Below are 23,379 nucleotides of genomic sequence, written 5' to 3' on the forward strand. Positions count from 1 at the left end.
GGCGGGATCGGGACATTCGGTACAGCAGTATATTAAAGATACTTACAGAAAAGCGCTAAGTCGTCCAAAATTATAGTTTTTATTTACGGCTCACCATGGTATGCCTCACCTTGTAATATTAAGTATGATTGGCAGTGGCACACCTGGAGTCGGAAGTACATTCACTTTTCACTCTCTTGCCATATTATATAAAATTAGATCGTCCAACCCTTCTCAAAAGTCAAATGCATAACCTTTAGAAAGAATATTTCGGAATCTCTCTAAATACTTGTCTATAAGTTCTGCTGTTCACAGTTCACATGGATAAAAAAACCAGTCTCTTATAAACAATTCCGCTATAAAAGTAGCCTATGTGTTAATCAAGGGTATCATCTAACTCCATACCAAATTTAATAACAATCGGTCCAGCCGTTTTGACGTGAAGAAGTAACAAACATACACTCACACATACTCACAAACTTTGGCATAATATTAGTAGGATGAATAACCACTTATTTTCATTGACGGAACCGATTTTCATGAAAGAGCCACTGACTGCCGTAAATGAACACCTTATTTAAAAATAAAACCATCCTTTTTTTGTCTGGACTCTGGAGTTGTACTATACTTGCACAAGCCTATTTCTACTAAAGATACTTCTTCAACGACTTAAAAGTAAAACAATAAACTAAAATATTAAATATAGAGTGGTGGGCAGACATTGAATAAATTCGTAGCTCCATTAAAATGTCAGTCAAAGCGCTCTGAGTGGCCTGAAGTGAAGCTTTCCCTTATCACATGAAACATTCAGACGTTGTCTTACATTCGCGGGATGTAAGTGGATATGCCTCCGTTTACAGACATATGCTAATATTTCAAGTTATTTAAAAGAGAACGTTTATTGTGTTGGGAATTCTTTAGGTTTTTGTAAGTAGTGGCATAGTATGTATTTGTGTTGATGTCTAAAGCACATTTTAAGATTAGCAGATATACCTATCTAATAATGAGTAAGTACATATATTAGTTTCACTTTACCTGGTTGATAGTGGTTAACTTAACTTTCATTTAAAACTTCAGCAACCAAACACAGTTCACAAACTAGGTACAATATTAATCTCTTGTCTTGAGCCAAAGGACAGAAACTTCATTCATAAAATATTCACCAAGAAGGTATTGGATAATCAGGAGCTTTGCTTTGTATCATCCAGCACCCACTTCGGTTCACGTGACTTGTACAATTATTAGTTAACCTTAACACATACACATACGAGTCAATTTCGCACTGGACGCGTCATCAGTATTCAGTCTTGGGCTGACTGTATTTAATGAAACTAAAGTCAGGTTCAAAGACGTGAATATTCTTCATTTTTTATTAAAATTTCTTGAAAACGCCAAGAAGAGCTATCGGAAACTACTTAGCTTTAGCGTGGCGAGTGATTAAAATTTTCTTTTGCGAAACTTTGGTAATCTTGCTTAGGTACTTTTTTCGTGATCTTGTAAGGAAAGAGGAGGTCTTAAGGTATCCAGTCATGATGATGCTAATATGAAAAGGAACATCCAAACTTCAACTAAATTACATGCTTAGAAGTTTATAGACAGTTCTTAGATTTATTTTACATAGTTATCGTCGTAAGACTCGTAAGTAGACAGTTTCTGTAAGCCCCGAGAGTATCAATGCCGTTCTACGGAACCTAAGAACATAATACTACGGAATATCAATAGACAGTGACAATACCAACTATTCAGCACGGTTGCCGTATCAATTAACTCTAGAGGGACACAAAGTTGCCGACTGCTATCTAGTAACGGCAATCGATAACTATTCGATTTGATTCAATCGAGAGATGCGATACGAACCACCTATAGATTTCTATGAATAATCTTTATTGTCGCTAATTATAAGTATTAAATATTAACCAGTTGTTGTATCTTAGGTGGGCTGTAGACTAGACACCGTAGGTTGGTAGCGATTCTAGGCACAAAAATATTGTACTGGACAGTTAGCCACTGGCGGTTACCTGAGACCTTTCTCATACTTTTACCAGCTATTGTAGGTCACGACAATTCCCAATTTTATCGTCGCTATACTGCAAAAGGCAATTAACTCACATTTTTTTTTAATAAATTTTACCAATTTTCACATATGAAAGAGCAGGAAAACCTAAGTACCTAGTATCGTACTGCTAAATTATTTTATGCAAAATTTTGAGATAACTAGTTGATTTTTGCAGTACATAGCGACGATATGGAATGTAGAACTATGATTGGCTGAATTGAAGATGAGCATGACTTAAGTTTAAATGAACATAAGAAGAGGATGGGCCAGTATGTAACATGTTATACACTACAGCAGTGGTAGTAAAACATGGCGACTACGCTAGCGCAATCTTATACTCATTGTTTACATGCATGACCCTTAAGAAATATATGAAAAACTACTCACCGCTGCAATGGGGCCACGCCCTTAGACCCTTTTCTCTGTGGTGCACAAGTACAGTCAGCGAGACAATACGGCTTACGCAGCGGAAGTGTGCGGGTTTCTCCGGAACGTAAAACGTCGTCGACCGGCGTCTGTGACCGTGGCGACGCCTGCCGTCTTGTGGCCGAGCTATTCCATTGTGCAACCACTTGTATTGGCATTTGATTTGTCTCTTCTATTGTCTGGGAGCCTGGTAGCTTCTGAGTTGGGGTTCCCTATGGCAGTGGTGGTCTGGGAAGGATTTGTCAATAAGTACTAGAACTGAGATATTAACCCACCATGAGAGCCATCACATGTGAATCAGGCACAAAACTAAACTAGAACATCGTCTACTATTGGTAGTAGCAAATAATCCAACTTACACACATATACACAGTGCAAATGGCGTCAGAACAGAAATCAAACACACGCGACTCGAACGGCAAATTCATGAATTTTTAAGGACCAAAAACAAAAGAAGGGAATTTATCACGTTTGCAGAAATGTTTGGTGAAAATTCAGCTGTCGAAATCCAGGCAGGTACCTACGTAGGTAGATAGATAGGTTGAATGACACATCGTGCCGTTCGCTCTCCACTAACAAATCTAATTTGCACATCCATTGCGCGACCAAGTTTTTGATCGACGATTTTTGAAGCACCATTTAGACGCGTTCGCACGTTTCGACTCGAGTTTTCATGTAACAATCGGGAATGGCCGCCGGTTGCGGGCCTTTTGATGTTTTTGACCAGTGGCCTTTTATTTTTATTGGGTTAAAGCAAAAAACCGGTACAAAGTAAGGAAATATTAAAAGCTTTAGCATATATTTATGTCCGTAGCAGAAATCTATGGTTTCAGTGTTCTATTTATTGGTTACAAGACTGGTCGGGCTTTATGGGTTAGAAGACTGATATTAATTCAAACAAGTATTAAAACACATTGTACATCTAGATACTTCGGGGATACGTACAAAGTCTACTCTATCTTCATTCATCCCCGTTGATTAGGTACATAGCTACAATCGTATTGATGGAGTGTCCCAAACGGTCTTGTTTTACTAACATATCTCTGTGACAGTTAGCTAGGCGACTGGGCCAACCAATGAACTTACCCTATTCACAAACAAACATCTTCTGGCGCATCTAAAAGCCAAACAAAAGTGGACCCTGTAAGGAAGGTTTATGAGTCACGAGCTTAGAGACCTCAATTGGATATAGGAAGCGCCAGGGGACAGATAAATGGTGAACGGTCTGTAGATCTGCTTTCGAGTTAGTGTCCTGTGGGAATGAGGTCACAAGACAAACACTTGAACGAGACCTATGGAGCTGCTTTGAGATATATGATAGTCTCAACGACGTATCTCACCATCTAAGTGGCTAGATAATGTCCTGATCCGAACTAGTCTGAAATCTGAAAGCCATTTTGTTGATGGACAACTATCTGTTAAATATGTTGGGAAATCGAAGGTTACACTTACAACCTACATAAGTATATATTAAGAGCTGTAACGACATATTTATCCCATAGCTCTTCCTAAATTAAAACTCAAAATTTGGAGTTCCACCTTTCAACAAGGGATTTGTATTTTACGTGAAAAAATCGCACCGTATTGCGAAAAAGTAGTGGCAAAAGAAAAAACATTTCCACAGTCTCGCTGAAAATTTACGCACGTAAATAAATGATAAACACGCTATGGGTACCTCCAAGGTACCTCCCGGAGCCACACCCTTTAAAACTCAATGGTGCATTACTGCAGTGTCGATAATATTGCAGCATCGCCACCCACGGCAGACAGACATCATTATTATTGTAATACCTCTACACGTCTGAAGCACGCATTTGTCGGCAATTTTAAATATAGGTAAAGTGAGTTGTATTGAAAAAACGCATGATTTTGTAAATAATGAAAGTTTGCATTTGTTGTCACCAAATTACGTGTACTATACTAATATTACTGTGTGATGACTCGTGTAATCATCACGACCCATTACGTCCCCACTGCTGGGGCACGGGTCTCCTTCCAATGAAGGAAGGGTTTAGGCCTAGTCCACCACGCTGGCCTAGTGCGGGTTGGTGGACTCGTGTAAACTCGCTGTAAATATTAATAGGCTGAACCATTTTGGTTCAGCCTATTAATATTTACAGCGAGTACAATGCCACAGACAGACAGGTTAAACTTATAACACCAATAAACCTACCTAGCTGAAGAATGTAAATAGACTGCAGTTGTCCGGAGTCGGACGCGCGGAGGTAAGTGCATGTCTCCCGCACGACGCAGCATGCAGTGAGGCGACATGCAGCGACATGCAGCGAGGCGACAAGCGACCGACGACCGACTGTCGCCGCCAATGTTGTGAGTGCACTAAAAGAAAATTAAAATAACAATAAGTAGATATCGGCAACTCAATCGCTATTTACTGGTTTTTCCGATCGATGCATAAGATGCTGCAAGGGTGCTAGGTACTAAGCGCTATTCATCTTACAGACACATTTTTTTTAGAATTCAATTCAATTTTGTTTTTGTGGCTCTCTTACTGTGTTTTTTTAGAACAAGCCCTAAATTTAAAAAAAAAACACCTTTTTGATAACTATCCCAATCGCTCCACCGATGAAGTAGTTACAGCGAAAACAATGATAATAAATATACGCGAATACCTCATCTTGATGAATCTTGATTCGTTGCCACAAATGATGTGTTAGTAAAGCCCAGTACACACTGGCGGCCGGCTAATTGGCAGCCGGATAAACTGTCACGATCTGCATAATTCATAGCCGAGTCGAGATCGATGTGAATACACCCCTATGCACTTAGCGTTGCTTGCTTTATTAACTGTTGTCTCTGGATTTTGTTTCGCAAAGTTTTACTCGCAAATTAAGTGATTTACCTTGTAGGTGTGAATGACCCTATGAATTAATTAATTACCTGCTTAGTTGCATATTTAATAGGTATACCTACTTAAGTCCACAGAGAATTTAGTTAATAAGCTTACTTGTATTATAAATTATTTGATGTCACGTAAATCTTGAACGGAATAAATCTACTTATGTTTTAATTACAGACAGTTTAAAAGACTTTGTAATTTTATGAATACAGGTAATGCATTATTATTCGGAGAGCCAAACAGTCACAGACAAACCAAATCTTCGAGTAGCTTGATCACAGAGTTGCTCGGGTATGGTAATGCCGGTCAGGGATTCCCAAAGGCTGAGGACTGAGGGTCTTTACAGCCCCGGCGGCCTGATTGCGGTCATCCATCGTAAAACCCGTAGATATGTCTCCGAGTTTGAACTTAACTTACTAACTACCCCTTTGACAGTTCTGTGTAAGATTACACCCTAACTAGGTATATACATATGTAGATAATTTAAATAGGACTTTACTAGTTACACTCCTTGCCTGAAACATCATCGTGATAAAAGTCTTGTGGTATAGCATGGGGCAGAGAAACCTGAACTCACCCATAGTGACAATGCTACTGACTGACTGATTTTTAAATTAATTAAATTATGAGGAATGGGCTAATTAGGGATGTAAATTAGCTTTTGTTTATTTCATTGGTGTTTTTTATAAGTGTAACTTTTTGTTAAGTATTTTCTATATATCTCGTTGAGTGTAAATAATCGGACTAAATAAACACTACACAAGAAAAGAAAGCAGTCATTAATCCCAATTCCTTCAGTAGCAGTGTGTCGTTAAATGGGCCAATGTTCATTCTCATCTAACAAGGATGGCGAGACCATGCGCAGAATAATACTGTGGACAATTTATAGCTCATATTGCGGCGGGGTGCCTTATCTTCTCTATTATGGATTTCATTAAATCATTCCGCGTAGTAATAAAACAGTTTGATATCGCTTTTATGTCCTAGAATACTTACGGTTTAATGACGTGTCTCGGATAAGTCGGTGGTTGGTGATGCGTAATCTGGTGCGATTATTGGTTTATTACCACTCTGTGTCCTTTGGCAAGCAGATTAGTGCCGGAGCCAGCACGGCAGAGCCTTTCTGGTAACTGGACGATGATAGTTAGAGTATAAAATATCTAGACCTGAAGGGCTAGTACGGGGCGCATTTAAGACGTGACAATTGTTTTGCATCGCGCTCATTCACATTACGCAGCCTCAAGCGCGAGCGCGACGGAGAACTTTTGTCACGTCTTTATAGCGCCCTGTGCTACACTGGCTAATCACATTTAAATTTGGTGCCCGTTTCTCAAATCATGATCATAAAATCATACTTAAGTCATAGTAGGACTAAAATCACTGTCGGTATTAATTTGTACGGGAGCTTCACTATTCATAGCAATATTTAAAAAGAGGCACAAATAGGAGGACATATGAGTGTTTGGGTAGTCCTTACCTAGTTTGAACCTGAATGAAATTTTCCACGGTGGCCATTAAAAGCAGCACAGTCTCACAAGCTATTTTACTTACTCATAAATCTCATAATTCTTGCGAGTAGCGCAGCGGGGCGCCACTGGTTCCTCGCATTGCCGGTGTTACCGAGTGTTACCCAGTGTTACCCAGTGTTACCGAGTGTTGCCAACACTCGGGTGTTTCACAAATTCAGACAATAACACAGCGAGCAGTGATTTCCACTCGGCGGGCTGCCAACAGATGTGCACTTTTCCTTTCCATATTTCCTTCTTGAGGAAATCTATCATTACTTGGGGTTCTTACATTGGCAATAAAAATTGCAGAGGTAGTTTTGTGCAATGGTTTAAATAGCTGTGGAAATTATAGGGACTCCTGCATGTTTTTTGTATTGTAATATTACCTACCTTGCAGAAATCAAGTAACGGTCGAAATAAAATTGTTATTGCCTGTATAAACCGCTTTATATGAATAGAATGGACCCTATTTCATTTCAACATATTATTCAGTTGTCTCATTCGACCGCAAAGGCCCACGCAGAATTGAACATCACGCGTCCATATCAAATAATTCAGAACCCACAAAAAGTAGCCCAAAAGGTGCTTTACCTTAATTAACACGGGACGTAATCCAGGTCCAGGCATCCCAGAGGGGCCCTTCCCGTGAAGACACCCTTCTAGGCCCCTCAAACCCTTATGGCTCCTGTAATAATTATCAATGGGGCCCCAGAGTGCCAGTGTATGGAAATACCAGCCCTTTTCTATTTGCATTCTAAACTTTCGTTTAACACCTTCGTGGAGTTTGTTCTGGTTTAATTAATTTTTAAAATAAAAATGAAAGGGGAAACGGTATGGTGAATTTTTTGCGGCTATAGTGATGATAAATTTCTTGGCATTAATAAGGTGTTAACATTTTTTTCTGTATTTTTTATTTGTTAACTACCTTCATCAAAATCATTATGTACAGTACCTACCAGTCCTGCATAGTCAATAAAATGAATAACAAGCATTCATTTTTAACAATTAGGAAGATATATGGCTACAACTCATTTTAAATATTTCATTTCATTTCAATTTTCCGTTCCTCTTATTCTTTTAATAGCATTGGTTATGCCTTTAAAATATCCACTCATCGATAATTTTTTCACAATTTACCTAATGCATTTAAAATTTCCATTTCCAGGCACCCGAACAATGCCTTCACTATTGAGCTGATAAAATATTTTCCATACGATCTCAATTTCAGCGAAAACCTCAGGCGCGCCAATCAATGCAAAGGTATTTCCAATTACTCTTGAATCCTTCCATTTTCTCCTGGCTCAATTTTGATATCACCTTCCTTGTCACACTTGGGAGCTTCTAGACGAGGAGGAAAGGGACGGAGGATCACTCTTGCCTGGGCTTCCCCGTAAGTTGGTTTAATTTCCATGTGCCTGAGGCGACGAGCCGAGCTTCACCTTTCATAAGTAAATTCAAAAGACACGACTATTTCCGTTGAATCTTATATTTAGAGTAGCGTATTTTAATGTGGGGTGCAATAGGCGTGTCGACAGTATTACATTATCAAAGATTTAATGACTTTAGAGGAAAATACACATTCAAAGGATTTAAAAAACTGATTTAGTTTTATTAAAAAAAATGAGATTAATAAGATTTTCAATAAAATAAAAGAGTAAAATACTGCAATCGGCCATTTTGACTGAAACGCCAATCACAGCGCATGACGTCATACTTATGTACGCTTCACTGTGTTTTGATTTGATTACCTTACATACTGATTGCGCGTTACGATTGATATATATTTGTTTTTGTGATTTATCGACTTTATAACACGAATCTATCTTTAACAATGGAACCAGGTTTTGTTAAGGCAAACAGTGCAAATTTGCCCAGGATCGATTTATTGATGTTGGGCGAGTTCCTTGCAACAAATAAAGAATTTTGCTCTTCCGAATTTAGAAACGTGAAAACCTCTTTGTTAGTTTATTTTATTAGTATTTATCTTTAACTCTCTCTCTCTCTCTCTCTCAGCCTTCTGTAGTCCACTGTTGGACATAGGCCTCTCCTAACGATCGCCACCCCAAATGGTCACCCGCCATCTGCATCCAGCGGCTTCCCGCTACCTTCCGCAGATCATCAGACCAACGGGTTGGGGGGCGACCGACACGCCGTTTGCCGACACGGGGTCTCCACTCCAGAACCTTTGTACTCCAGCGGTCGTCGGCTCTGCGGGCTACGTGACTAGCTATAAATATGACTAAGTAATAGATGGTTATCTGCATTACGGAAGAGGATTTCAAAATCTTTCGCCTTGCCTATTAAAATTTTACCAACTGCATTTAGGCTGAGCCTTTAGTTATTATTAACTACTCAAAGAAAGCCATATACTTAGAAGGTATGATTGCGTTCGTTACAAGTATTTCAATACCTATTTATTTACAATTTACAATAATTGGGGAAATTATACCTACCTTCATACTCTTATTATAAATATACTGAAACAAGTTGGCTACCTGTAAATTTTTCAAAAGTATGAATCCTGAAAGAACTCCAACCCTAAAATAGCGTGTAAAATTAACGTTTTCAATAAAATAAGGGTTCCCGTCACGCCCTAGACGGCAATTTAGGGCATTATTCATAATTCATAAAGTACAAGTCTTAACATAGGATCTACGACATTAATGGCTTAGAGGTAATATTGTAATAATTACTTGCTATAAATAAAGCCACTGCATATTGTACACATTTATAACTATACTCGTATGCTGATGCCTCCGCTACATTAAATTTTGTCTCTCGGGGCTAATCTTGATAGGCTTATGATATCAGGGTTATAATGTGGGTAACCCCTTCTCAACTTTTCACTCACGATAAATTTAGTAACACACTCTTGCTTGACATAATATAACTCCAAGATTTTATCAGTATACTATACATAAATAGGTTTAAATAGCCAAACACCTAGACCATTGCTGAATATTACCTCTCCAAAATACGCCACCAAACTATAACGTGTAAATAAATTCATTTCACACCCGATTGTTTCTCCAATACTTCCATTATATCTCGAATGAGATGAAGTATAATTTTCCGTCTATCCAAGCTGAAAACAACTTTGGTAAATTATTTCGTGGAATAACAAACTTGACGTCATCTCAAGGGCTACACAAACCGTGCTTTACCTCATTGCTTCAGTCACAACTTCACAAGGCCCGCAGTCTTGCAAACACATTGTATTACGAACGAAGAGCTAAGGAGGCCGGATGCCTCTCAATGTCTGCCTCAGCAAGCCTCAACTGAATACAAGTATCACTGTATTGTACTGTAATTATTGCTTTGTTGCCTAAAATACGAGAACTCATTGTGATGGTACAGTTTATAAATAAGCTAGCTGATCATAAACGCGGGTATATGATCAACCTAAGATAAATAGGTGCGGTAAGTACCTAACTAATCCAAAATAAATTTTGTATCAATGAAATTATTTCTTAACTATTTTTAATATCATGATTAATGGTTTATATTTGGGAACAAATAAAGGCTTTTTATTTTATTTTATTTAAGTACCTAACTAAGAAATCAAAACGAAGTGCCAAAGCAACTAAAAAAATACATAATGACATTAGACATTTAATTCTTGATAAGCATTTTTTATAATTTAGCTATGTAGGTACATATTAAGATATTTCTTTCGTTGGGAAGAAACAGGAAGACACATAAATACAGCGTTTTTTCCAGTGGACAGTAAAATTCAATTAAAACTTTTAAATTAAAAAGTAAGTAAAAGACTACCACAACTAAGTTCAGAATATCTCAGCTCTGTGAATGCTTGTAATATTAAGCACTAGGCGTAGGTAGGTAGGCATCGAAAAAGTTAACAAGCTTTAATTAGATTACATAAACAATTAATTAAGTAGATTCACTGATCGACCCCAGTCTCCATTAAATTCTTGTAATACCTAACTGTACTTGATATTTCTCGACATGTAGGTATGTTACAGTATAAAAAAATATTTACTAGAAAAAAACGAATTCACACCCGTAAATGTTATTTGCGATGCAAAAACGTCGGCTGGAACTAAATAAGTTAACATATTTTGTTAGGGAAATATTTACCACAAATATCTAGTTTTAACTCGGTTGTTGACATCAAAATATTGGAAATATCGCACTCTTTTGCAATATCCGAATAACCCAAGTATATAGAATAGTAGTCCTATCCTAGCTAAATTGTTTTGACAGGGTAAAATCTTTAAAAACATAATTATATTATTAATTCTCAATTCTTTATTGCATGTCGAATGGAATTCAAGAAGTCTTCATTTCCTAGTACCTAATTTACAGCATGTAGTGTGTATGTATATAGGTATACTTATTAGTATAACAGTCAATACAATAAACTTCGGCTGAAAAAAGGCCCGCTCACTAAACACAGGGTAAAATTTTATTAGTGTTGAAATCAATTTATACTGGACAACGGATATACTTACTCGTACATAGGTACCTAACCAAATTTATACGTATTGATCAACATCTGTGAAACTAAAGGAGATATGTGTTTGACCGCGGAATGCATTTGACTAATCAGGCAATGAGGCGTCATAAGAAGTGTATTAAATGCTGTGTTTTCAAACTTTTGCCTCGATTTTGGTCCGATCACTGATAAAATCCACTTTTTTCAGGTAAAAAAAGGTAAATGGTTTTGTGAGATTGTTTCGTTTCATCGGCTTTGTTGCTGTTTGCTTAGGACGGAGTTCATCAGGTCGGGAATAAACAGACCACGCTCCTGGAGAAGGGGGGAGGAGGGCTAAGCTATATACACACATAAATACATATTTATTATATACAACTGGTACTAAAATACAAACTTAGCAGTGGCGGAATGACTAGGAAGATTTTCTTTCTAGAGTCCGACTAAGCTAGCTTTGAAGAGTTGGCAGTGCAACATCAAAGAGAAACGAGGTTCAACACCAAAAATCTGTGCCAAAAAAATTTATTGGGGAAACAAATTTATTCTGCCTAATTTCTGAAAAAAAGAAAAATCTCACATCTTATGCCCGTTGCAAAGTTAGCGTTGTCGGACTTTGTCAAAATCTGTGCAGCGAGCACAGGATTCGATACTATTTTCGAATCTACACGAAGGGTCACTTTTACCAAACGCTAAACGTATTTAAATCAAATTTTAAATACATTTTGTACCAACTGACAGATGTATGACAGGCTTCTAAATACGTTTAGCGGTTGGTGAAATTCCACCTAACATATGGAAAAAACAAATGTCACTTTTGGAACTAACTTTGCCTTACATTTTGACAGTGACAGTTGACGATACGCAACGTTAAGGGCCCGTACAGGGTGACGTGCCGCGCCAATTTTGGGTTTTCAATGCTCTTCACACAGCACACGCAGTGACACGCACACATGTAAGTTTGCACAGTGGGTCGATAAACTTTTACTCGCCAACTTTATTGACAATTATGTTCAAGTACATTTTGGGTGATTTTAGGGTAAGTAAGTATAATTCTTACTTACACTGGTAGGCACCAGGAAAGAGTAGAAATTAATAGGGGTGCCACTTTATTCTATACTCGGAACCCGATTAGCTTTCTCACACAAATGTGGTATTTACTTGTAGAAAGGTATCTACAAGTATTAAAGTGTAGATAATAAGTTTCGGGCATCCTCCAGCCAACTGAACCCCGACGACAAAGCAAACATAGTGTCGCAAAAGGGCTATACTAAGCCAAAAGGGGATGACTCAAGGAGTCATTCTGGACAACTTTTGTTCTACGAGATTGGCAAATTCGCGAAAAAAAATATTCGTTTTCCATGGTAAAAAGTCACATGTCCAACAAAGTTTCTATTTTGATGTATGAGGTATTGTTAGAAGCGTATTGATGGCGCGATGGTTATAGGCTATGTGACGTTCCATTAAAATGTACATAGCGCCCTCTAGAGGACATAACGTGATGATCGAAAAAATAATAATTCAACTTTGCCGTGTAAGGTATCAAATGAAAGGGCTTGATTTTCACATTACAAAAATATGCATATTGAAGGTATTTAAATAACAACACCAAAATTATTGAAATAAAAAATGATCATGAACTACTGACGTAAAATTTCATAAAATAAAAACAACTAAAAAGTTACAAATAAAAAAATACAATTATAAACAAACGAAAAACCCGACTGTACGCTAAAAACATGAAAACAAGTCCCAATGTTTATGGAAAGTATCGCAGGCGGGGAACAACTTGACCGCCACTCAAGGCCGTTTTCTAAGTAACATTCAGCTAAATGGTGAACCCTCTGCTGGTCCCCGCCTACGATACTTTCCATTAACATTGGGACTTGTCAAGAAAACTCAACAGGGGTTTCCATACTAAAGTGAACAGGACTGAAAACCATCACACTTTTTACCTTTAAATTGCGCTAATTTTGTTAGTTTTTCTGTTGAATTTTGTCCACCTTTTCTGATTGTTTTGGCCATATGTACGATACAGACATGTATGTAGGTAGATGTATGTACATATAGTACTTATGAGTCAGTCACACGTCGTACGCCCTGACAAACACATGTGTAAACTTACAAGTTGAATAATATACAGTCCATTCAATATTTTATGTGGGTTTCATTACCAGTGCCCCACATTATGGTCCTTCGAGCCGGATTTGAACCAGCGACCTATGGATTTTGCCTATAGAAAACAACCAGATAGCAACCTTATGTCCTCAGATTTGATTCTGATTGTCTTCTATAGGCAAAAGACAAACCTTACCTATACTAGTACGCATTACTGTGCCTTTTGGTGTGATGACAGTTAAGGCCCTTACCTTCCCATCTGCACCAGGGAATGTCTCCACCACACGAGCCATAGGCCAAACCAAAGGAGGGGCATTATCAATTCGTAAGATGACCAACATACCCTTTGATATGTTAGGTAGTGGCTTACGCCATTTAGGCCTACTCTGAAGTTGCATGAGGTACTCTCTAGACCATGATTTCCAGAAACATTGAGTCATGTGACTGCACTGTTTCCAAAATTTTAAACGGTTGATTGGTATGTTACTGATATTAGGTTCAGGAACAGTGCTCAAGGTGGCACCTGTAAGGAAGTGGCCTGGTGTTATGTAAGACATATTATTAAAGTCAGCTGTTTGTAAAGACAACAGTGGTCTTGAATTCAAAATTCCCTCTATTTGTATAACAACTGAATTTAACTCCTCATAAGTTAATATTTGATTACCCACCACTCTTTTAATGTGTCCTTTGGCACTTTTAATTCCGGCTTCCCAAAGGCCTCCAAACACTGGTGAGTAGCTTGGAATAAAGCTAAAATCTATGCCTGCACTAGTAGTAAAATCAAGAATCAGGTCTTGGTGCTGTTGATTAGCTTGTAAATTATACAATCCGTTTAATTCGTTATTCGCGCCTTTAAAGGTCGAAGCATTGTCACAATATATAACAGAGGGCTTATTACGCCTAGCTATAAATCTTTTCAGACACTGCAAAAAACATTCAGTTGTTAAACTAGATGCAAGTTCAATATGAATTGCCTTTGTGGCAAAACAGACAAACAATAATATGTATGCCTTGTACGTAAGAGCTTTTCTTATACGATGCATTTTGACTATGAATGGACCTCCAAAATCAATGCCTACCTTTTCAAAACACCTACTTGGGTTGACTCGGTCTGGAGGCAGAGATCCCATCAGCTGCTCTGACGTTTTTGCCTTCAATTTGAAACATATGAGACATTTGTGTACTACATGCTTAATTTCCCTTAAGCCGTTTACTATATGGTATCTTTGGCTCAAGGAAGCGTACATCAATTTTTGACCTGCATGCATCAAAGTTTTATGCTCATTTTCAATAATTAGATGGGTTATATTAGATTTTTTGGCTAATATGATTGGGTGTTTTTGATAGTAAGGTAGGTCAGCATGTTGTAACCTTCCACCTACTCGCATAAGACCCATGCCGTCAACAAACGGATTTAATGCCTTTAAATGTGCTGCAATTTCTTTCCCTAAAGATAAACCTGCGATTTCCTCTTTGAAATGCTGTTGTTGATCATACTTAATGATCATTTTTAATGAAGCATCTACTTCTTGACAAGATAAACGACCTGCATTTCTTTTAGCCTTTTTTCTACATATGTTAATGAATCTATAAACATATCCCATCACACGTATTAATTTGTTTAAGCTTGAAAACTTAGAAAACACTTCAAGTTTTTCTTGTTTTTCAGCTTTATCTACCGCCAAACAAACCTTTGTTTCAGGTATATCAGTTGGCATCGTGAAATTGTCCCTATTGTTGGGGAATTCTTTACAATATAAAAAGCCAGGTCCTCGCCACCACAGCTCATTTGTCTCTAATAAATGAGGTTCAACTCCTCTCGATAAGGCGTCTGCTGGGTTTTCATGACTGTTTACATAAAACCACGAGAAACCCTGAGTTTCTTCTTGTATAGTCTTTACCCTATTTGAAACATAAACTGTCAGCTGTTGGGGCTCGGTTTTAAGCCAAGCCAACGTTATCTGTGAATCAGAATGTAGATACACACAGGGATTAATATTTAATTTGTTTATTTCATCGTAAACCTTTTTTACAAGATGCGCTAATAACAACGCGCTGTTTAATTCAAGCCTAGGAATACTAAGCTGTTTTAATGGATTTATTCTAGATTTGGAGCACAATAAAGTTACACTTATATTTCCTTCAGAGTCAATGACCCTTATGTACAAGCAGCAACCATGTGCCTTGCTGGATGCATCGGAGAATCCTACAAGATCTATCTGTTTAACAGATACTGTATTTATGCACCTAGGAACGCTAACATTCATTTTAAATAAATTTTTTGCAAAATTTATAAAAACACTGTTTAGTTCTTGGGGGATAGGCTGATCCCACTGAATTTTACAAGCCCAAGTTCTCTGCATAATAATTTTTGCTAACACTACAACTGGCCCTACTAGACCTAGCGGATCGAAAACTTTACTCATGAAGCTCAATACCTGTCGTTTTGTGTAGATATCTAATAAATTTTGCTCAGGACAGTTAATTCGTAAAGTGTCTGTACTGACATCATATGTAAGACCTAAAGTTTTGATCAAAACATGTTCAGATTTAAATAAATCGACCTCATTTATACTTTGTTTATCGAGTGGTATGTCCCTGAGAAGTTCTGGACAGTTTGAGCACCACTTGTGTAACTCAAACCCTCCCTTTTGTAACAGTTCACATAACTGCCTTTTTGTTTCTTTGAGCTCTTCAATGTCATTACACCCTGTATTAATATCATCAACATATGCATTATGCTTCAATGCAAAAGCTCCTAGGGGATAGTCCTCCTCATACATATCAGCTAGCTCTATCAGAGATCGCGTTGCTAGGAAGCTTGAACATTTAAGCCCATACGTCACAGTTTTAAGTTGAATGACCTTTATGTTCTCTTCAGGCGTCTCACGCCATAAAATGTTCTGCAATGAGCAGTGGTTTTCGTCTAACATAAGATTTCTAAACATCATTTTTATATCAGATATAAGAATATATTTGTGAAATCTAAACAAAGTTAGAATGTTAAATAATTCATTTTGAACCGTGGGTCCATTTAACAATATGTCATTTAATGACACATTCTCATTTGTACGCATCCCCCCATCGAAAACTACCCTCATCTTTGTTGTCTTACTTTTGTCATTGAATACAGGATGATGTGGTAAAATATAAAATGGAACATCGTCTATATTATATTTTTCAATTTCAATATACTGTGCATGACCTAAAGATACATATTCATCAATGAATGCTTTATATTTTAAAAATAGGTCCCTGTCCTTTGCAAATCTTTTTTCTAAATTGTGAAATCTTTGTAAAGCTCTTGTCAATGAATCTCCTAACTTTATTTTATCGTAATCTTGCTTCAAAGTTAATGAAACATGAAACCTGCCTTCTTTTAATTCTACTGTTTCTTTATAAATTTTTTCAGCAAGTTCTTGTTCTGTGTTAGCCTCTGTGAATGTTTCAGTAATTTTTTCACACTCCCAGAGTTGACTTATATTTGTATTTAACTCATTTAATAATTCTAAGTTATGTTGCGACTCTGACTCAACGTTCAAAAGATGACTGCTTGAACTATTTTCATCACTCTGTATAGTATTACCCTGTCTAGGGACCTTACCAGCCACAACATACCCAAACAAAGTTTTATACAAACAAAGACCACCAGGTACAATTGGGATTTGATCCCGCAAGAGCAATTGAAAGAAAATATCGCACCCTAACAGGATACCTATCTTCTCCTTTTTGTAAAAGTTTTTATCTCCTAACTGTACATGATCAGGAATATTTAATTCTTTTGCATCTATTGAAAATTGAGGCATGTTGCACGTAATATTCTCCACTACACAGCATGATAATGTAAGTGCCTCTTGGTTTGTGGTTGAATGAATTGTAAATTCAGCCTTTTGTGAAATATTATTTGTCTCATTACCAATGCCAGTAATGACACTCTGTTCATTGTAAATATTGCAATCAATTGATTTAATTAAATCATGTAACACTAATGAAACTTGACTCCCCGAGTCACATAATGCCTTAGTGTAAATTACATTCCCACTTTTATCATGTAACCCCACATTTAATGTAGGCAATAAAATATTATTACCCATGTTCATAGACAATGCCACCTGCTTTGGTTTTTTCTCCTGGTGCAGTAAAGAATTATGCCGTTCTTTACAAATATTACACCTAAATGCATACCTACACTTTTGGCTATGTAACCTTAAACATAATTTACACAACTTATTGGATTCAATAAAGTTGATTCTATCTGAGTAGTTAGATAGCTTAAACTTCTCACACTGGTGAAGCAAGTGATATTTTGAATTGCAAAACTTACAGTTGTCATTGTTGTTGTTGCTATTTTGGGTGGAGGTTGTTACCAGACTTGCGGTGCGGCTCCCACTCACTGCATGACCTCTTTTTAAGCTGGAACTATAGCCATCTGCCACAGTCTCATACGCAGCAGCTCGTTGTTCTATAAATTTGAGAAAAGATTGCAAATTATGTAAGCCGTCTTTAAGTTCTAAATAATAATACCGCAACGTTTGTTGGTCCAACTTTCTTTGTAAAATACAAATGATGATGAGATCCCACTGATCAGTTGGTACCTCCAACGTTTTTAAAGCAGCTAGATGCTGTTTAGCTTGTGCAACAATGTTTCTTAAGGCAGGTGCAGTACATTTTGTTAGGCATTCTATGTCTAATAAAGCAGATATGTGGTGGTTAATTATTTTCATTTTGTTATCATATCTCTCAGCCAAAAGTTGTAATGCTACTGTGTAATTTTCAGAAGTTAGGCCTAAATGCTTGATTACATCAGCAGCCTCGCCCTCTAATGATGTTTTTAAGTAATAAAACTTGTCACAGGACGATAAGCTTGAGTTATTGGCAATTACACTGGTGAAAAGATTAATAAAATCATAGTATTCACATACCTTTCCACTAAACTTTTTTATATCGATAGGTGGCAAGCGTTGGAATGTGTGATTGTTGTTAGTTAAGCTGGTGGAAGCATTTCCTGATGACGAAGCAGAGTAACCTTGTTTCATGGTGAGGTACTCAGTCAAGGCAGACAAAGCACAAAAATACTTCTCCTCATATTCTAAAAACTCCTCCTTATCTGAAATATCCAACACAGAAATATCTATTGTATAATCACAGTACTTCTGAAATACCTCAACAAGCCTATCTTTTTTTACTAATAGCTGAGAATACGTACATTCTTCTAAGTTTTTAATCACGTTTGTGAAATTACAAATATTCGTGATACTACATTTGGCTTGCCCCCTGGCAGCCTTCAATTTCTTTAAATCTTCCTCCATTTTGGAGATTCTATAACTTTTTACACTTGTATTTAGTTATATTAATATAGATTAATATTATATTTTTGAAAAATACTAAATACACAAACAACAAAGAAATTTTCAAAGAGATAAAATGGCGTCGAACGTCGAATTCGAATCAATCGAAGCTTGGTCCGCGGTCCCCGCAGGTGGCGCGCGCGTCGCCTTTTTTGACCGCTGAGGTTGGCTAGCCTGTGACGAACGTTCCCGAGTATTGCCGATGCGACGAGTTGCAGTCTCCCGACCGCGGGTGGCGCGCGCGTCGCTACTTTTCTCGAGGTTGGCCCGCCTGTGACGAGCGCTTCCGAGTATTGCCGACTCGACGAGTTGCAGTCACCCGACCGCGGATGGCGCTCGCGTCGCTGCTTTTTTCGAAGTTGGCCGACCTGTGACGAGCGCTCCCGACGATATGCCGTCCCTTTCTAACCCTCTACGGATTGGATCAGCTATCCTCCTCTCGCAGTAGCGGAAACGGTCAATTTGACTCGTTTTCCACCAATCAGGAACCTCGACGTAGAATTCTTGAAGCTATGTTGGCCAACCGTACTCGATGGAAATGGCTACGTGTATTGGTGAACCATGAAATTTAGCACATGTAAATGTTTGTAAAACTATGAATGCAGCTCGAATGTATAGTCTCTCACTCTTAAACTGTATCATAAAACGATGTAAAGATGCCGCAACAAGGGCAATTTGGAAACGATTGCTTATAGCAGCAATCCACTTGTATGTAAAGTCCAAACCTCGGTGACACACTTATAGAAGTGCACTCGCAGAAAATACTATAGCCGCGAGACCCGATGATTCCCAGAAGCAACAAGGGCAATCTGGCGTCGATTGCTTATAGCAGCAACCAACTTGTAATGTAATGTAAAGTCCAAAGTCCGGTGAAAACACTTATAGCAGTGCACTTGCAGCAAACACTCCGCAAGACCAGATAAAGTCTTTGGTAATTTTGTAACACTGTCCACGATTGACGGCACTTGTAAATGTTAGTGTAAGAGTCCGGTGCTCCGCACAACCGCAAAAAAGTCCGAGAGTCCGATGTAAAAAATGGCGTTGGTACGGCCAATGCAATGTAATGTAAGATGAGCCACACTCGCGACAGCGCCCTGATCCAAACGATAGATTTATAAATTCCGATGAAGGACCATAATTTGAGAAATCATGGTCTAGAGAGTACCTCATGCAACTTCAGAGTAGGCCTAAATGGCGTAAGCCACTACCTAACATATCAAAGGGTATGTTGGTCATCTTACGAATTGATAATGCCCCTCCTTTGGTTTGGCCTATGGCTCGTGTGGTGGAGACATTCCCTGGTGCAGATGGGAAGGTAAGGGCCTTAACTGTCATCACACCAAAAGGCACAGTAATGCGTACTAGTATAGGTAAGGTTTGTCTTTTGCCTATAGAAGACAATCAGAATCAAATCTGAGGACATAAGGTTGCTATCTGGTTGTTTTCAGGATTGCTGTGTGAATCTCACTCACTCACGGTTAGGTATATAATAATAAAATGTATTCTAATACATAGGTTAGGTCATAGAAAGATTCTAGGCCATTGTTAAGTTTTGTCGTTAAAATTCCTCGTTACTACAGGAAATTACGAAGTAAAAAATAACTTAAAATAAGATTTAGTTTAAGTAATAAAGTAGAAATAAGCATTTGTCATAAGAACATCTTGTTCCTTTTTGTTGGTTGATGTTGTGTAATGTTTAAACTATTCAGTATCATTTCAACACATTCTCAGTATCACAAAAATAGTTTAAAAATTGCTCATAGTACCTAATTATATGAAAGGTTGTAAATTGTTAATAGTTTTTCATAAGTACTTACAAAGGTATAATATAATAACAGCTCTAAGCATCAACATGAAAGAAATTGATAAAACATTAATTTGTCTGTTTCCACTTACTGATACTTAATAGGTACATACCTACTGTGTTTTCTTACTTGCAAAAATAAAACCACCTTTTTTAATATGTTTGTATAAATTTATATTTGTTAGGATATATCTTTATGATGTACACATCATGTTGTCAAGCAATAAATTTAAATTGAAACTAAATGAGCAAACACCTAAAAATATGTAGTAGGTCAATCCTATTGTAACTACTTTAAATTAAAAATAGAAAACTTTTAATGTTTGTTCAATACTTTTAGCTTTTAAGTAGTTTATCTTGCTGGGCCCCCAGTTATGTACGATACAGACATGTATGTAGGTAGATGTATGTACATATAGTACTTATGAGTCAGTCACACGTCGTACGCCCTGACAAACACATGTGTAAACTTACAAGTTGAATAATATACAGTCCATTCAATATTTTATGTGGGTTTCATTACCAGTGCCCCACACCATATCTTGGTGATACCTAAATCGATTTGATATTGAAATATCTCATTTGAAAGCTTATAAGTTGACAATGTTTTTAAGCTGAAGTGCACAAAAAATTGTTGTATGAAATTCTTTTTTAATTTAACTTATTTCTTTTTAGGTTTTGAATATTTTTAAAAAATGTTTATCTATTTTGAGGTATTGTGTCTAATTTAAGTCAAATAATGCACATTTGATCATTTTAATAAGTTTAGTAAGATGTTACTAATTCAAAACAAACAAAAAAAGTATTGAAATATGGCTAGTTTTTTTATTTTCGGTTTTAAACATGAAATTTTGGCAAAAATTCAAAAAATCTTTAAATATTAAATATCTTAGAAATGGTTAAGTTTCGGATAATGCATTATAGGGTATAATCGACTGGAAATGCCTTCCTCTATCACCTCCTGAAAGGATCAGGTCTACTTACCAATAACCCTGTATACCTACCGCTTTTTCAATACCTTTAAGTACATTTTTTGGTAGCAGCATAATATTTTTACTTAATTTTAGGGTTTCGGACGTCAAAAGAAAAAAAGCAACCGTTATAGGATCTCTTTGTCCGTCTGTCTGACTGACTGTCTGTCACCGCCCTTTTTCTCAGAAACGGGTAAAGATATCAAGCTGATATTTCGCATAGATGGGGAGTACCTACCCCAAAAAAAATATTATGGTACTCCCTGTCCCACACAAGTAAATTGGGGCTTATACTTTTTCCAGTTATTTTGATGTGTATCCTTTTTTTGAGTCATTCGTCAAGTCGCGCGCCTTAGACTCGCGCGCCACGCGCGAGTTGCCCCTCCCGTATTAACCTACTTTTTTTGTCGTCAACTCGCTCGACTGTGAAAATATGTAGAGTCAACCACAAAAGTAATAATTTATTATGCTTAAGGTAAGTACTTAAAATGTATAGGGTATTTTATAGGACTTTACTTTAAAATAAAATCAGTAATTAATCTCGCTTGGCAAACTGTTCTCTGCGAACACCTCCAAACACAGGAACCATTTTTATTTGTTCGGTCTTTGTTATATTTATAACCTGCACGAAGCAGTACCGACTTTCCTTGCTGGGATCCTGGGATGTTATGATTTCATGTGCAATTTTATTACTAAATGGACCTGCTTGCGATGAACTTCCTGGAAGTAATTCTTACAGTTAGGTCTGTCTCTTTGACCAATGAAATAAACGAAATTTGTTTTAAATTTTAGTGCTAATTCGATATTTAATGTAACGGTAACACAACGAAAACGTAACACTGTGTTTATATTACGGCAAAGTAGACTTGGTAATATAGTAAAGTTAATTTATTATAGGCTTACCCCCACAATACATAAAAAACAGTAAAAACTGCCACATTTTAATATTTTTGCGCTGTAAGTAATGCACTGTACATCTCTGCTTCGAATTAGGAGTAACACTAAAACGACATCACTAAAACAATGTAGTTTTAATGACGGTTTTTGCAACAAAAACAAGGACATAGCTATGGCAGGTAAAATTTGCGCACGGCATGAGAGAGATAGCAAACTTGGGTATCATGCGTCATAGGTCACATCCCCTTTTCCCTTATTCCGCACTTCCAACAGAGGCTTTATTGTATCTTTATCCCGAAATCAAAGCATCTTCTTTAATGGCGACTGTCTAGTCGGTACCTTCTTATGCTAATCAGCCAGGGAGACAATATTTAACTATATTTTTTAGTTTCAATTCGTTTGCATCTGACCGTACTTTACATGGGCTCGCGAGTTGACGATATAAAAAAACAGAAGATGCCAACTCGCGTGGCGCGCGACTCTAAGGCGCGCGACTTGACGAAGGACTCCTTTTTTTTCTTTGTTGTTTTGTATAAGTATGTGTTTCTTTTCTTTAAATCTGTATTTTTTTTGTTGTTGCTGTCTATGTGTCGAATAAATGTATCTTTATCTTCAAATCTACTGTCTAGGCTACTGTCTATAGAAGAAATTCCGTCATTGACAATTTTACGTTACGAATTTATTTTTATTTATTTTATTTTTATTTTTACATTTTCGTGGAGAACCAACATCATTTTGTTAATAAATAATAATTACTTATGAACACATAATAACTTGATGCCATTAACAGAATGAACTTAGTAAACCCAGTAAACCTAACTGAAGTATTTGCGGGTTAGCTTAGATAATAATAAATAATAGTAATATGTATTTGCTTGTTTGCCGCCATTTTATTAGTAATGTGGCAAGAGGTGACCATAGACTACATAGAGGATGACCATAAACACATCACTAACACATCCAGA

The 23,379-nt window shown here is 37.1% G+C and overlaps 1 protein-coding gene across 1 annotated transcript; it reads right to left on the reverse strand.

The window, feature by feature from the left end:
- Positions 1 to 13,520: 13,520 nt before the first annotated feature.
- LOC125488547 lies at positions 13,521 to 19,806 on the reverse strand. The gene is made up of 2 exons (XM_048624578.1): positions 14,563 to 19,806; positions 13,521 to 13,923 (listed from the first exon to the last, which is right to left on the reverse strand). The coding sequence occupies exons 1-2, from the start codon at positions 18,701 to 18,703 to the stop codon at positions 13,544 to 13,546; spliced, it is 4,521 nt and encodes a 1,506-aa protein (XP_048480535.1). The 5' UTR covers positions 18,704 to 19,806; the 3' UTR covers positions 13,521 to 13,543.
- Positions 19,807 to 23,379: the final 3,573 nt, after the last annotated feature.

This window comes from Plutella xylostella, chromosome 12 (genome assembly GCF_932276165.1).
Source record: "Plutella xylostella chromosome 12, ilPluXylo3.1, whole genome shotgun sequence".
NCBI classification, from domain to species: domain Eukaryota; kingdom Metazoa; phylum Arthropoda; class Insecta; order Lepidoptera; family Plutellidae; genus Plutella; species Plutella xylostella.